The sequence below is a fragment of the Melanostigma gelatinosum genome (genome assembly GCF_949748355.1).
Source record: "Melanostigma gelatinosum genome assembly, chromosome: 7".
NCBI classification, from domain to species: domain Eukaryota; kingdom Metazoa; phylum Chordata; class Actinopteri; order Perciformes; family Zoarcidae; genus Melanostigma; species Melanostigma gelatinosum.
In genome coordinates, this window is record NC_136640.1 from 11163856 (window position 1) to 11180988 (window position 17133).

Sequence of the window (17133 nt, forward strand, 5' to 3'; positions counted from 1 at the left end):
TATTTTACAGCACCTTTTATTTTCCACCACGTTTCAAATAAAAGGATCAAAGAATGTTTATTTTACACTGAGAGCATTAAAAAACATAACAAAAAAAAAATCCTGTCCTACTTATTTAATAAATGCATTGAGGTGAACTTAAAATGCAAACAACATTCAGGCAAGATCAGATAAAAGCCCTGCAAAACAGCCGTTTCATTCAGGCTACAGGAGTATCATTCTACAACACAATACGTGTCCAACGCATCTTGATGACGACATGACCGCATGAATTGCAAAGCACACAAATAATTACTCATCAGACTTAACACTGGTAAATAAAACCTCCAGTCAACAGTATGAAATGATAGTTGTATGTGTTACAGTATGTTGTCACGGCAGTCTACAAGGCAGAATGATTTTCAAGGAGTCAACAGTTGTTGACTACTGTAGTTCATGTATGTCAATTCAACATTGATAATACAGTCGGAAGGAAACGTTTAATACTACATGCGCATTTTCATTGCCTGTACACTCCTTACGTCCGTATTTGGTTAAATGTTGGGTGCAGTTTTACAGCTTGTAGCTCGTTTATATCTGTAAGTCACGCCTCTAGCTTAGATAATGCCCACCGTGGATACTCCCATCATGTTCTATTCAATGCATCGCAACCAAAACATGAAAACATTTATGTCAGCAAAGTCAGAGACCTGCTTTGGTCTTATGAATGTACAGTATACGAGTTGAACAAAAGATGGTTGCATATAACGTCAGTGATTAGTGGATGCTTCAGACATTGCTATTGGTGATTTTGCTGGGCTGCCAACAACGGCTGATCTATCACAGTTATTTTCCTGAGAGACAGAAGGCGTATATTCTGTTCCTGTTCACACATTAACAGCAGTATGAGGGTACTAGGATTATAGGCTTACAGTTTATTATGCACAATCAGAAAATCCCCTTTTGATTTGTATTTATTGTTATATATTAGGTCTATTTATATTAGGTCTCTGTGTGAGCATGTAAGCTTAACATCAAATTGACTTGACATGCATTTGAGCAGAGCAGGGGAAGCTGCTGGCCCGTTCACGGTGGGCCATGTGGCGCTTGGCTTTGTTTAAATTTGACATAGATATCAAACTGTTTCTGTCAGTTTATTTCTTTTTCTGCTCTTTGGAGGCGTCTATGCCGTCGGTTTGGTCTTGGTGTTCTTTCAGGAAGCGTAGGATCTTCTCGATCGTGGCCTCCTGATATTCATGGGACCATCTGTGTCAATAAAAAGGCACAACAGGCATTTGATGACGTGCGTCAATGAGCAAATCAGTTCTCGAATGGATATTTTAAACATCTGCTAAACATAAATCGCAAACAGTAAAAAGTGAACCCTTGATCCATGATCCATCAAAGAAATAAAAGCCGAACTAAATCTGCTGTTGAACCTGTTGATTCATTTAAATGCACTGTGTGTTTTTTTCTCAGTAAAGCTTTGGTATATTTGTGTATGCTGTTACTCACTTGATACCGTTGAAGTTCAGGATTGCTCTCATGTCCTCCGGCAGCGACATGGGATCGGGCCACATAAATTGATCTGTGACAGGAACTATGTTCTTCTTACCGACCAAGGCTGTGACTATCTCCTGCAAGATCAATGAGGATGCCTTAGAGTCTATGAAACACTCAAATGTCCAGACATGTTAAACAGCATCTTACCCCCTTGTTTGAACTACAATATGTCATTTCAACTGATAGCTCAGTGAGGGAATATGAATGGAGTACGACTACTACAATTCCACAAGTATCTGTTGTAGCAATAGAAATGTAGAATATCTTGATAGGGGCTAAGTTTGAAGCAAAATAAATCGATACAATGTGACCTCACATGCAGAGAATGGAAAACCTCCGACCTTATGCACCCAATCCTTCATGGCAGTGTCACCCATGCACTTGTCGAGCGCGTTGGCGGACAGGACCAGGATGAAGTTGCGTGCCCGCTGTACGCTCTGGATCAGTTTGTCCTCGAATTTACCGGACTCCAGCTTCTCCACATCTATGAAGACACTGTACCCTCGAACCTGCAGGTGCACCTTCAGAAGACTTGGGACGGAAAAGGAAATGAGAAAGATGTAGTCTCAGTACACATGCATACTGACCGTGTCCATTTTTTCCCCACTAGTCCCGTTTCAGTTCTGACCTGGCCAGCTGGGAGCCGGTGGTCCGACGATAGCTGATGAAGACGTCGGGCCCTGCAGGCAGGGCGTCTGTGTGGCACGGTTTTAAGGGCCTGCGGGTGGCAGAGAGTATCCTGGCTCTGTGGACGCCGTTGTCTATGTGGCAGTCGTGTTGGAGCTGCAGATCGGTCAGGCTCTGGACAATGTTGCGGTCCACGCCTGACTGGACCAGGCCATAGGTGTACTGACGGAAACGAGGGTCCACCATAACTAACCAGTCAGCCATATTGTTTGGGTCACATGTGGAGTAGTTGGCGTACGTCTTCAACACACGCAAGTCCCTCAAAAAGCTGCAGGATTAGACAGAACAGAGTTATTTGTTGGACTGGTGTTCTGCGTTGCTCATGTGTCGAAAGGTTTGCACCGCTTGCCTCTTGCGAGTGAGGCTCGCAGTCATGCCAAGATCAGCGCTCAGTTCCTGGTCTGTGACGTTCAGCAGGAGGTCTCCATCCACCTGGAGCTCCTATACAGCAAGATAGTTGGACATGTCACTGTATGGGCCTTTATTCCTGTTATTTTTCTATTTGTTGAGCAATAAACTGTTATAAACATACCTGGAAACGGTCACAGTAGGCACTGAAGCCAACCTGCTGCAGCCAGGTCAGCACTTCACAGGTTTTCCAGTTGGGCACACATGGCAGGATGTGTTTCGGCACTTCCTCCCCCATCATGCTCAGTGCCCGCTTGGCGAGGGCACAGGCTGTGCCATTACTGGAGTACATGACAATTCTTTTGAGGCTCTGCACCGCTCCGATCTCTTGAAATATCTGGAAAGGAGCACAATTTAAAACTCAGCCACAACAAAGCTGCCAGACAGTATCACCTGAACGTTTGAGCTTCATAGAAAGCGGACAGTGTACCTTAGTGTTGCGCTGACGAGACTTGATGCTGGTCTCAACACAAAGGTAAAAGGCTGCAATGCACTTTCCCTCCACTCTCGTGCCATCCAGTAATGGCAAAAGATGCTGCAGATCAGCTGCCGTCTTACCCTGCATGCAGTCGGCACTGTCCAACAAACTGCGGGCAAAGTCATCCGGATCCAAAGAAGCAATGAACGGCTCCACCAGCTCCAAGGTTCCAGATTTCACCACCTCTTTCTCAATTTCTCGGTTTGCAGCTAGCACTGTCACAGCCAGACACGCGTAGAAGCGAATGAGTTCATCCTCTTTGGAAAAGGCCAGCGGGAAAAGCCACTCGGCCGCCTGTTTCTCGATCATCAATCGCTGGCAGCGGTGGCCTCCGTACATGGCGCAGTTTGCTAGCGCCACGGCACAGTGGCGCAGCACGGTGGGATCCGTACCTCGGCACCAGAAGAGGAGGGCATCCAGGGCACCGTTGGAGATGAGGTGGACGGACGTCTCCTCGCTGTGCTTGAACATGTGCTCCAGGATCCCCGAGACGCTGCGAGCCAGCTGCGCGTCTTCCTGGTGTCGCGTCAGGTTGAGGACGACCCCCAGACCCATTCGTGCTATATAATCTCTGTCAACAGAAGTGTGTCAAGATGATGACAAAACGTGACTCGTGAAGTCAGATCGCTAAACTGACTGCAAGTGTCAGTGAACAGCAAAGACATACTCCTGAACAAATGAGGCACAAACACGTGAGTGCTGGTAACACCAAGTTATCAATCAACTGGGGTTGAAATGATGAGACATGAATTAATGAATTGGACGATCAACAGAACATTTTTGACTTGAATTGATTCATACTTTAAGTCACTCATCAAGCAAAAATACTAAACAGTCTTCGGTACCAGCTTCTTTGTATATTTTTCATAACAAACACACAATCTTAACAGAAACAACAAATTCAAATCATCAAAAAACAGTTTTAGACTGCATCATACTGTTAAAAGTGTTCACGTTATTTTGGTCCGACCTGTTCTCTGAGATCAGTATCTGCTCCAACAGTTTTGCAGACTCATAGGTGATCTCCACAGCAGGTGTCTCCTGAAGCTGTAGCAGCAGCTCTAGGCCTCCATCCAGCCGGATCCTGTTGCAGATCTCCTCCGCTACTTGACGGCCCGCAGCGGGCAAAGCCCAGGCCTCCTCCACCAGCTGGAAGAGCTCTGCGATGGCCCTGCGGGTCTCATCCGAATCGGAGGTTTCGTGAGACGACTTCAGCCGCCTGATGGCGGAGCGCAGGGCGGGGATGGAAGTGGCCAGAACCGCCTGGACGTCGGCATTGATGCCTGGAGAGACCGCTTTGGGGTCGGAGCCGGATCCGGAGCCGGATCCGGAGCCGGAGCCAGATCCGGAGCCAGATCCGGAGCCAGATCCGCTCCTTCCTCTCTGCAGCCGGCTGACATATTCCGGGACCGTGAGTCGTTCCGAGCTGAACATGATGGAGAAACGTCGGCAGAGTCTCCACAGGAAGAGCGTCAGAGACAAGAGCATCAACCGGCAGAGACGCGTCACTCCCCGTTAATGCTGAAATGTGTTTGTTTACAAAGGCCTCAGTGATCTCCAACCTGCTGCCTAGAGACGCATTAATCAAGGCCTCAGTTGTGAATCAAAAGTGACAGCTTTCACCAAATTGCATCACCCCTCTCTCTCTCTCTCTCTCTCTCTCTCTCTCTCTCTCTCTCTCTCTCTCTCTCTCTCTCTCTCTCTCTCTCTCTCTCTCTCTCTCTCTCTCTTGATGTCATCCGTGGCAGTAAGCCCATGAAGACTCGTAAGCGGATCTTGAGCAGGTCACAGTATGTCTGCGCATAGTCAACCGCTGCTGCTTTGTCTCTTCTGTCCCACCGGCCAACGGATGACTTCATGCATTCACACTGTCTGTTTGCAGAAGTGTCCTCAAAGAGGCCAAACCTCCGCACACGGGACCTGGAACTGAGAGAGTATCGAGCGGATATCCTGCTGGTCTTCCGGAGAGGAAACTAGACTATTGGTGTCTGTAACAAAGAGAACCTGCTTTGTTTTTTTTACACCATTTTTTTCTCCCACCTTATCTGACGCACTCTAGCGGCTCGTCTCGCTGCAGAAATACAAAACCAGATACCTCTCTCCAGTAGCAGCCCCCAAACCTATCGCATCCTTCGGTCAGCATCCGCGGGCTGTCTTGTGTCTTCACGGGTCCGGATACTGCCGGTGATGAACAGGAAAATAACACCCCTCCCCTCCTCCTCCTCCCCCCTCCTCCCCCCTCCTCCGCCCTGCATCACAGCCGGTCGGCGCGCGCTCTGTAAGCCCGTGGATGTCTGTAAACACTGCAGGCCCTCTGCTGGACGAAGAGGAGAACAACTTCTGAGCCACTATAATTGTTTCTGGTCGCTCTACTCTACACTCGCCTTTGTAATTGTTTTATTAAGATGAATTAAATACATGGCATTAAGAGACAGGAGAGAAAATGCTCATCAGATAGTATCTTAAAGATACAGATACAGTATTTTAGTACCCCAAATCAAATAAAAAAATGAAAATGTGTCTGCATCAGGACATATAAGCAAACATCACACATTTTGTGAATGTGAAATGTAGAAGATCCTATTGTATTGGTGTTAATGGAGAAATAGAGGGCATTGTGAAAATGTCAGTGGATCCAGATTTGATTTGATTTATCTTTTTAGTTGTCATGACTCATGCAATAATGGATACAAATTCCAACATTCCAGCTTTGACAGATTACTTGTGATTGTGATTGTGGGCCTCACAATGGCACCAGGTGACAAGATACGTTCAGGTCCAGTCTGGTCCTGAAAGCGATCAGGCCTAATAGATAAGACAGAACACGGTTGTTGCATTTGTGCTGCAACTAACGATTATTTTATGGGTGATTGTTTTCTCGATTAAGCATTTGGTTGTTGGTCTATCGAATGGGGAAAAATGTTGATCACTGATGAAGTCTTCAAATGTCTTGTTTTGTCAAAATCTTAAAGATATTCAGTTTCCTGTCATAAAAGAGCAAATAAAGCAAAAATGATTCACATTTAAGAAGCTGGAATCAGAGAATTTTGATGAATTAATTTAGTCGTTGACGACTAATCGATTAATTGCTACAGTTCATGTTGCATTACTCAAACTGCTGAGAGCAAAACACTGCTCTGTGATAAATGACCCAAATCAACCCGGCCAGAGGTCAACAGGCTTAAACTTTTGTTTCCTATCGACCTCTTTCTCCCTGTATGTTTCTGTTTATTTGCTCGAGTAGAAAGAGTTTTGCAAATAAGGTTAAAGTAAACACGGAAGCGGGGTGACTGACACACGTTTCCAATGATTGCGAGCACACGGCCCGTCATTACTTTTTCATTCTGTCCTCTCACACGGCAGAGGCAACATGAGGCTGTGGGCCGTCCTGCTGCTCGCTCAAACCTTTGCTGTAGAAGGTAAGTACAACATTAAAAAACCACTTAAAGTTCAGAGAAGTATTTGTAGCGAGCAAATAGAGGAGTGTTGCTGGTTGTTGTTCATCCTTTAGTATTACCAGTTTTCAGTAAGACTTGATAATGGGTCTACTCTGTGTGTCAAATGTACACTGTGTCCTGCTTACTACATAAAGCAATTAATATTTAACAAAACAATTATTAATTTTATTTTAAATGTATTTAATCAATCAGAGGGATGAACTTTGGGTGCCCTATCTACACAAGTAGACAATGGTTTCTGTCAGGACTGCTGCCAACAATTATACAAATAATAACTGAATCTGATTTAACAGTTCATAAATTGATTGCTAGTTTATAAAATGCCAGCAAATAGTTAGAAAATACTGCATCACTAATGGCCAGAACCCAAAGTGACGTCTTCAAATGGCTTGTTGTGTCTCACCAGCAGTCCAAAAATCTACATTTATTCAAATTTAAAACTATCAAATTGTGAAAAGCAGCAATTATCACATTTATTGCCTTTTTTTATTATTATTAATGACTTATACAATGAAGCCAGTGTCAAAATACTATAATCTGTTAATCAATGAAGTATTTGTTTCAGCACTAATTACAATCATGAATACAAACGGGGTACGATAAGCAGGCATTACTATACAAAGACAGTTATAATGATGGAAAGAATTGTTATTAATGATAAAGAACCACATATCCCATGAGCCTTTGCCATGGGCATACTGTCAAAGCATACAGTTCACTTTTGTTCAAAGGAGAAAATTCATATGGTCAGAGGTGCAAAGAATACACAAATCAAACAACAGAGCCGATCAAGTTCTCTTTCTCTCTTGTCATTTCATCTTCAGAGTCCTGTATGGGACGCTGTGAGAATGGCTTTAACGCTCAGAAGAAGTGCCAGTGTGACTCGATGTGCAAGTATTACAAGAGCTGCTGCTCTGACTTTGAGGTCACCTGCGGCGTGATGAGTAAGAAACCTCTCTGCTCATAATAACATGACTGGACAGTCAAAATGGTGCAGTGAAAGATGGTCGCTGATGTCACTTTTCTCCCTCAGCTCGCGGAGACACGTTTGTGTTTGCAGAGGACGATGATGGTGAGCTGTTTGAAGGGACCCCTCCACCGCCTGGACGTTCAGCACACGGCCAGTCTTTCACTGCTATCAGTCATCAGCTGAAGCCAACACAGCAGCCCATCTCAGACTTTGGTCGCACACCACTGCAACATCCAGAAACAGCACTGGAAATGAACAAACCCCCTCACCTGATAGAAAGCATACTTCACAAAACCCCTGTTACACAGAAAACACCCATTTCACAGATAGTCGAACCTCCGCAGATGGTCCCCAGCACAACTAGACCTTCTGATGCAGCAGCTGAGACGACCACTGATCCCGTCACAACAGCCGCCACCACTGAAGCCCCCGACCCGGACGCTGTGGTCTGCAGTGGGAGGCCTTTTGACTCCTTCATGCGACAAAAAAATGGCTCCATATTTGCCTTCAGAGGTGAGTGATCCCCTCATATTCAAATGTGGCAATCTGACATTTGATCAAAGAGCCAAACGTGAAGTACACCATCTTTGTGTCGTATGAACTTCTGTGTTTTGTTTTCTAGGGGAGTACTTTTTTGAAATGGACCAGCAGTCAGTGCTTCCTGGTTATCCAAAGCTCATAAAGGACGTGTGGGGCATCAGCGGGCCAATCGATGCTGCCTTCACCCGCGTCAACTGTCACGGGAAGACTTATATCTTCAAGGTGGGAACACGGGAAATAGTTTTGTTTTGATGAATCACGTGTGTCACACCCCTGTAGTAATAACAAGTTCATGTTGAAACAAACCTTCAATAGGGAAACAAGTACTGGAGGTTTGATGACGGCGTGCTGGATGATGACTATCCTCGAGATATCAGCGTCGGCTTTGACAAAATTCCTGATCATGTGGATGCAGCGTTTGCTCTTCCTGCTCCTGGTTACAATGGAAAAGAGAAGGTCTATTTTTTCAAAGGTACAGCCAGACATTACACATAATATCCAGACGGTTGTACAGAATATTTTGGTGAACATGTGATAATGTACTTATCCTATACCTAACATAAAGTTACTGATTGTTGCTTTCTACAGGGGATCAGCATCACATGTACGAGTTTTTGCACCAGCCGTCCCATGAGGAGTGTATCACCATCTCTCCGTCCACGCTGTTCAGGCGCCACACTGACCTATACTACAACAACTATGAACGTGTTCTCAGCGAGCTCTTCTCTGGCTGTGAGTTGTGGCATCATCGATTATTTGTACCCGTTTGAGGGTGGTGGCAGGTTGTTGTACAGCTTAATGCTTTTCTAACATTCTTCAGTGGCCCAGCATCACGACAAACACCACTTCATTGACCAGGACTGGAAGGGCCTCAAGTCTCCAGTGGACGCCGGCATGGCCGGCAGAGTGTACGTCCCTCCCTCGAGGTCCACGGGACGCCGCAACGACGGCCGTCCTGACCAGCAGGGGGGTCAACAGCAGGACCAGCAGTGGAACCAGCAGTACCAGCAGTACCAGCAGTACGGACAGCAGTGGGACCAGCAGTGGGGTCGAAGGAGGCAAAGCCGCTCACCCTTCTGGGGGTCCACGGCTGAGCGGGGGATGAACATGGGCCAGGACTTCGCAGAAAGGGGGATGGAAATGGGTCTGAGGTTGGCAGAGAGGAGGATGGAGATAGAAGAGAGCCTCGGACGAGCCTGGGACAGACGGTGGGATCAAGACCGGGACCAGGACAGACGGAGAGATGGTTACCGTCAGAACAACAGAGGCAACTATGACTCCAGAGACGGCAGGTCGTTCTGGGAGTCCACCCAGGGGAGTCTGCCCATACAGAGCGTCTACTTCTTTAGAGGAGGTAACACAGCAGTGTCATTTAGGTTGATAATGGTCATACAAAACAATTGAACAAAATAAATGCTCCCTTAATATGAATTGCTTTATTTAGGTTCAAGGGTGAGGTGGTCACGGGCACCCACTTAACCCCAGGAACAGGACTGATGAAAGAAGACCTTTGTGAAATGAGATACAGATGTTGAGAGCAGCTGGAGGGGCAGACAGGAACTCATTTTAACTCATTTTATCAAACTTTCCCCAGCTAGCCACAGAAGGCTGATTATATCTACTTTCACATGCTGTGTAATAGTCCACATGACAAAGTTTTAGACGCCTAAAATCACTGCAGTTCTTGTGTATTTATGTCTGTCACCTTTGAAGTGATATAGTGTACTGTTATCAAGTTTATGATTCACCAAAGAATCATAAACCACGGTGTTTTCAGCATGCTGACACTGATGACAGGTCTAATGTGAAGTTGTCTGACTGACTGAGAGTGAGATCTTCTTCACACAACCTGACCACGAGCTGCTCGAGAGATCTGGAATGAATGTTGTTTGTTGTTTCTGTGTTTTCCAGATAAATACTACAGAGTGGACCTCAGGACCAAGAGAGTTGACTTGGCCACGCCTCCATATCCCAGATCCATCGCCAAGTACTGGCTCGGCTGTCCAGACACCACTGGGGCAGAAAAGTAGTTTGATATATCTTATATATATATCTTGGGTATTTTTATGTGATCATTTGGACTCAGTTGGTGTTTAACAGATCAGTGCTGGCTGTTGAAACTCTGACACACTTGCTCTGTGTGACCCTTAAACAACTGCTCATCAACGTTGGCAAATATTCATCAATCAAAGTCCACACACAGCTGCTCTCCACACAGTAGTTTGCCTCAACATGGCCAAAGTTCAACTGGTCGATAAAGCTCATCTCAACGTCAGCTGACCTACTAAATTAAACACAACTATAATGACAATAAGCTCATTTGAGTAAGCCGAGAAGAGATTGCAAATTGAATTTCAAGGCTACATTTTGATATATATATATATATATCCTTCAAAATGTTTATTTTCTCCTTCTTAATCTTAAGCATGTGTACAGTGAAAAACAAAATGTAGCACAGGGCTTATAAGACTTCATCCATCAAAGGGTCATAAACATTTGGCACATGGTTGTACAGATATATTTAATAAAAATGAAAAGAATCCCGATATTGCAACAGCGAGGGTTTTACTCAACAGCAGCATCATGTGACTGTCAGAGAGCAGTGGCAGACGGGACTTTGACTGCAGGTTGTAGATGTAAAAAGAGTCTTACAATTCCAGTTGAAGTAGCAGAGAGCAAATTATAATACTACTATAAAACATACAGATGTTTAAACGATGTACTGTGTTACTGAGTGAGTCCCTTTTGATTGCATATTCACAACCTGTTACAGTCTGTCTTACATGTATTTGCATCCATGATGAATAAAAACAGTTGATGATCTTTTAAGACTACTCTGATATATCCGCTGTTTACTCTTGTCTTCCTCGTACAACACGGATGTTTTATTGTCTGTTTATCCGTAAGATATTACAGTACTTGCATGTATACAGTTAATACAACATGGAGAAATCAAAAACACTGATCACACAATTGTCCCTAATAGGCGTGTTCATATACAATTTTAAGACACCGAATGCAACCAGTGGCATTGTTCGGAAAAGTTACCAAAATACCTCACCTGATATTCTGTTGCTTCTGTTTCATTCATATTTCAATCTAAAATATAAATGTCATGTGTATAATTTGGGCTATCGGTGAAGTTTTTTTTTTTTTTATCACAAATGCTGCATGAATATCAATATGCAGCTGTACCTGTACACTGTGTAACAGATAACAACTTCATAATTCAAGAGTTTCCTTTGTGCCTGTAACTTTAAAACTGCAGAGGAACAAATATGCAGTTGCGTTTGACTCAGACCTGCTGACGTGTTCTTTCTCAGAGGTTATGAGAGTTTAGTGGTGACATTTTCATAGCAGGGTTCATCATTCACACCGACCACTGCGCCTTCATTGGCGAAGATCTCAGTGAGACCCGCAGCGTCTCCTGCTGGTCCCACAGTCAGGTAGGTGCCCTCAGTGTTTCCTGTACTAGGGCCACAACTCTCAGCCCTCAGATCTGACCCTGAGACAGATGAAACCACCTCTGGCACGCTCGTCAACAAGGACGACAGAGGCCTTTTTGGAGTGCCGCTCTCTGATGATGGAGTGTCATTAGCACCAGCTGTGTCAGCGGAGTTGAGAGCAGCATGCTTTCTCCTGATTGGCTTACATATGCCCACCTCCCCTCCAGGTGGCCCTCCCTCCTCCCACACGCTTGCTCGAGTTCCGAGCTTCCTCCTCGGTGGTTTGGTGATCCCCTCAACCCCTTTGGGCTTGGCCCTGCCAGACTCCTGCTCCCTTTGTCTCTGGAGGCTTCCGAGGCGCCGCAGCATGGCTTGAACTGGGCCTTCAGAGCTTGTCTCCGTCTTTGACGCGGGCTTACCTGCCCTATCCACCGTCACATACACCGTGGTGACCTTATTTAAGACCCCCACCTGAGCATCAGATGTCGGCAGCTGGCTACATTTATGAGCAACTGTGTTGGACATAGTTCGCCTTCGTCCTGATGCCCCAGGGACATGCAGGGTGGCCTTGGAAGGGGTTCTGCCTGCTTCCTGGTCCCCTGCCTCACAGCTGGAATCCCGATTGTCTGTCGCCTGCACATCGACTTCATCTTCCCCCTCCTCGCTCTCAGCTCCATCTTCCTCCCCAGTTCTAGCTGCACTCCCCTGACTTTGGAGGGCAGACAGCATCAGAACCCCCCAAGGTGACTTGGGTTTGTTGCGTGGGTGTCCAGGGAGAGCGCCGGGGTCCTGAGCTGAGCCACGCCTCTCCTTGGGGCTGAAGCGGGTTCCCTCTGCAAAAGAGACAGAAGGCCGCTTGGACTTGGCGATGCTGGAGGTGCGAGGGATGTTGAAGGGCGAGGTGATGTCCTCATAGCTAAAGCCGCATGGGTCTAAGAACATGTTACACTTCGAGCTCATCTCGTGGAACTCGCCGCCCGCAAGCGCCATGATGTCTGCCAAAGAGACGGAGACAGAAAAGTCCAGAGACATTAGAGGAGATGGACAGGGAAGTTTGAAGTGGCAGTTCTGCTTACCGGTATCTCTGAAAGAGGGCAACGCAAGTCTGGTTCATCCCTAATCCTACCTTCTCTTGGAGGGACACAGTAGAGCGCCTCTTCCTCCTCCTCATCGCTGTCGAAGGACGACCCCTCAGTCACCCAGCCAGAGGAAGGAGGCTCAATGAAGCTGTGGTTGAACGTCAGCTCTGGGTCATGGTGAGACACTGTGGGTGTGTGTGTGACATGAAAAATAGATGAAATATAAGATGCTAGTCAATTCGATACAAGGCTGATTCTCTATTCAAACTTTTTCTTATTTTGCACTAATTTTGTGTATTCAGGTTAATGTAAATGTCTCTCCATGTTGTGAAACATGTTTTGGTGCGAAGTTTTAGCTCGATTGTCCTTCATTAACACTGAAGAAATTTCTCCTTCAAATATTGTACCAATCTGAACAAAGATTGATGACACATTTCTCATCATCACTCCAGAAAGTAAAAGTTGAACAGCACTCAAATATGTCTTAGTACGTGTAAATAAAGCTGGAAAAAAAACCATGTTGTCATGTTGTCCTTGCATATATATGCAACTTTTGTCATTGAAGAGTTTGTACACAATCCATGAATTACAATGTATCATTAGATTATGCAGCATTCTCAGAGAAATATTGTGCTGCAGGACTGACCAGTGACACGAGGGAGGCCAGAGGACCAATCAGAAATGCAGGGCAGGGCAGCACCGATGTTAGCCAGGACGCTGTAAACGTGATATTTCATCCGAACTGACAAGCCTCCATCGGCCACAGTCGCCCTGGAAGACAGAAGGTTCATATTGTAAGAATTTCACACTTTTGCACCAGTGCCTCAGTTGAATTTGTGTTGATTGTAAAGTTGAATATCAGTAAATTAAGTCCATGGTGCTGAATGTCTTTCCACCATTCAAAATGTCATGATAATATCACAATTGCCATGTTATGGAAGAATTATTAAGTTCATACTTCCAGATTCTCAGTGTTGTTACATAAATAAGTCTCTGCTCTTTTCTGAAGTTGTAGCGGGAAAAGCTTTCTGCTCGTCGTGGCTCAAAATCCAAGCGACATATAGAAGTTGGTAATGTTTGGCATTCTACGAAATGCTTGCACAGTTTGGTTCGTGGGCCTAATACTGGTGGAAATGTGAGAGACAGACCTGTCTTTGCCATCAACAGGACCTCCTCCACAGCACAGACAGCAGCAGAGCACAGCAAGGAGCAACAGGAGCAAAGGAACGAGCACACCTGCTAGTACAGCAGCTCTGGAACCTGATATAGGCACACACACACACACACACACGCACACACACACACACACACACACACACACACACATCAAGAAACATCTGATGCCCTGAATAGCATACACAGATACTATTGGATGGATGGACGTACTGTTGGGACAGGCACCAGTGACTGGGTCGCAGCTGTCCCCCTCACTACAGTCACAGGCGGAGGAACAGTTGAGGCCAAACTGCAGGGCGGGGCAGCTGCTGTTACAGCTGGGGGAAAAAACAGACATGCAACTCCATCATGACAGCAAACGAAATAGCCTGTGTATGAATACTGAATCTATTTTAGTGTACAGTGAAAATATACTGCGTGAATAACATTGTGAAAAAGACCAGAATGTTTTGCATGTTTGAACCTGCTACACAAATGTATCATGCACGCTTCCAACTTTAAGAATAAAGGCCTTTTTTCAATGTGCTGACACTGCACTTCACACGCACCTCTCTCCCTGAAAGCCTGGCTGACAGACACATCTTCCTGTCACGTGATGGCAGTCACCATGAAAACAAGGGCCACACAGGGAGCTGCAGGCGTCTCCAAACGTCCTGTTAGAGCAGGCCGCCTCACACCTGGCGACAGGGAGCCATGACCAAGTACACAAAGAATAAGTTCACAGTGAATTACAATCCGAAACCGTAATACCACGTGTCGAAAAAACAACTGATTTACCCTCTTTTGTTGATATTGACCGACACATATAAGCACTTATGGACATTGCAGGCAGAATACAATTACTTGTCTTTCCATCTTCATCACACACACTCGTTTTTACAGTCCATACAGTACACTGTGATGTGATGCTGGCTACTTGAGAACCATGAAGGCAAGCAAAGACAAGATCGAGGAGCAGTTTCCCGCAGACTTAATCATCAAAGACTACAAAAACCACACCATTGTTTTTGCATGTAGAACACATTAACTATGAACTGCATTAATATCATGTTAATAGAACACCGTACACTTTGAAAAACCAACAAATGATCCGTTAACCTTCCCCGTGACTTCAGTACAACACGATCAAAAGGGCTCATGTATGCCTAATACACGCATGCGCACCTGGATCCAGTCCATCCTGGGTCACACCTCCAACATTTCCCAGTTTTGGGGTAACAGGGCTCGTTATTCCTGCAGCGTGGACACTTCTCCTGGCAGCCGTCCCCATAAGAACCAGACGGGCACGGGCGGTCGCATCGCGTGCCGTTCCAGCCGGATTCGCAGGCATCACAGGAGCCATCGGTGTCAGAGCAGACCTGGTTGTCTTTACAGAAACCACAGCTGAGGACAGGAGACAAAAAACAGAGAGTAACACACAGGTACTGAAACAAACCAATGTATCGACTGACACCCACCTCATTTTACAACCACTGCCGTACTTCCCAGCTTCACAGGGCTGGTTGCATACGACCCCCTGGTGCCCCGGGTGGCACAGGCACTGCCCGTTGGCCGGTTCACAGCTGCTGTGTGTGAGGTCACATTCACAACGCCGGTCACAGCTGGGTCCCCACCAGCTTGCCTCGCACTCACACATACCGGTACGCTGGTTACATTGCGACAGGTAGCAGTTGCAAGTGACGGGACATTTGAGCCCCCAGTGGCCCCTGTGGCACTGACACCGGCCCGTGAGCTGGTCGCAGCCGGGGCTGGCGGCGCCCCCGCTGATGCACTGACACGGCTTGGAGCAGGTTGACGTCCACCAGCCCTCGTCGCAGGTGCAGTTTCCGTGGACTGGGTGGCAGTGGCCGTGGCGGGTGCACTTGCAGGCGTACTGGCACAGTGGACCCCAGCGATTGGAGTTGCAGGTGGATTCACCAGTGACGGGGTCACAGCGGCCGTGTGGGTAACACTGACACACCTGGCGACAGTCTGGAGCCCAGAACTCAGTAGGACAGCCTGGTGAACAAAGAAACAAGCACAGAGAATACTTGTTAAAAATAAAACACGAATGTTGTACAAAACAACCAATTTATAGTGGTGGACTGTAACTAAGTACATTTACCCGAGCACTGTACTTCAGTACAATTCTGAGGTACTTTAAAATGAGTTTTTCCATTCATGATGCTATTTCTACTCCGTTTCAATTTTGAAAGAAATATTGTACTTTTTACTCTTAATGATAAGACATATACTTTCACTGAACTTTTGCTTGTAAAGGAGTATTAATACATCGTGCATATGCATTGTATGTTGTGTTGGTAATTTTACTAAAGTTAAATATCTGAATACTTCTTCTAACACAAGTTATTACAACTTTCAATTCAGGAGAAACATTTACTGGTTTATTATGTCATTTCACACAGAAATGCATTTTTAGTATCAACTTAAGTGACCGTTAATGGTCATTTTTACACAATAAAACAGAAATATTTAGTGCATTCTAAATCAAACTGACAAAACAGACATGTCAGTGAATTGATGCTAAATATCGCCTGTTGTTTAATGTAACTCACGTGTTTTACAGTGAGCTCCGTAGAAACCAGGTGGGCAGCGACACACTCCAGGATACACACAGATCTCACCCTTCAGGCAGGCCTGCTCACTTTCACACACAGCTACACACACACACACACACACACACACACACACACACACAAACACCAGTGAATGAAACAACAGGAAAAGCAAAACAAATATGGAGGCAGTGAAAGCATAATGCTTCTGTCCATTAGAGTAATTAAACTCACGCATGGTGCACTCTTTTCCCTCTTGACGCCATCCAGTGCAACAGACCAAGGTTGAAGGGTTCCTAAATACACAGAAAATAATCAAATTAGCCGGACAAATCTCAAAATAGCTGAAGAAATAACTTAAAAGGAGAAGAAGACAAAAAAAGAAATGATGATCTGAATTCAGACTGAGGAGCTGTCCAGCACAGTCCTCAACTCCGTAGAGCTCTTTGAGATAAACCTTGGCTAAAAGGAGCTACAGTTTGTCACCAGAAGAGAATTAACATTTTGATTTGTTTTTTCAGGTGTGTTCAAATCAAGTAAAACGGCGTGAGTGAAGGTGAAGTCGTACCTGATATTGTGGCAGACGTTCCTCCCAGTAGGATCCAGTGTTTGCGAGGACAGCGAGCAGCAGAGCAGAGCACTCAGAGCTCTGAGGAGAAACTTCATCTCCACACAAAGTCCAAAAACAAAACCCAACGACCAAAACGAGACTTTCTGTCTCACGTCTTTGTGTCCAGTCTGTTCCCGACTTCGTTCTCTCCTCTCAACTTGTTCTCCTTCCAGTCAGAGGGAGC

The 17133-nt window shown here is 45.7% G+C and overlaps 3 protein-coding genes across 3 annotated transcripts; 1 reads left to right on the top strand and 2 right to left on the bottom strand.

Annotated features, from left to right (window-relative positions):
* Nucleotides 1–1131: 1131 nt before the first annotated feature.
* Nucleotides 1132–5196, bottom strand: sarm1 (sterile alpha and TIR motif containing 1). The gene is made up of 8 exons (XM_079272669.1): nt 4086–5196; nt 3068–3686; nt 2762–2974; nt 2579–2670; nt 2171–2497; nt 1884–2073; nt 1495–1616; nt 1132–1245 (listed from the first exon to the last, which is right to left on the bottom strand). Exons 1-8 carry the CDS (start codon nt 4601–4603, stop codon nt 1134–1136), a joined length of 2193 nt encoding a protein of 730 aa, XP_079128795.1. The 5' UTR covers nt 4604–5196; the 3' UTR covers nt 1132–1133.
* A 1289-nt stretch (nt 5197–6485) lies between these two features.
* Nucleotides 6486–10158, top strand: vtna (vitronectin a; the record flags this gene model as incomplete). The annotated part of the gene is made up of 8 exons (XM_079271985.1): nt 6486–6534; nt 7398–7517; nt 7607–8056; nt 8166–8305; nt 8399–8555; nt 8672–8815; nt 8904–9437; nt 9995–10158. 8 exons carry the CDS (start codon nt 6486–6488, stop codon nt 10111–10113), a joined length of 1713 nt encoding a protein of 570 aa, XP_079128111.1. The 3' UTR covers nt 10114–10158.
* Nucleotides 10159–10176: 18 nt separating this feature from the next.
* On the bottom strand, nt 10177–17005 carry scarf1 (scavenger receptor class F, member 1; the record flags this gene model as incomplete). Its single annotated transcript, XM_079271981.1, has 11 exons — nt 10177–12524; nt 12656–12793; nt 13255–13379; nt 13757–13868; nt 13995–14101; nt 14333–14461; nt 14949–15167; nt 15242–15782; nt 16340–16441; nt 16574–16635; nt 16908–17005. The coding sequence occupies 11 exons, from the start codon at nt 17003–17005 to the stop codon at nt 11410–11412; spliced, it is 2748 nt and encodes a 915-aa protein (XP_079128107.1). The 3' UTR covers nt 10177–11409.
* Between the last annotated feature and the right edge of the window lie 128 nt (nt 17006–17133).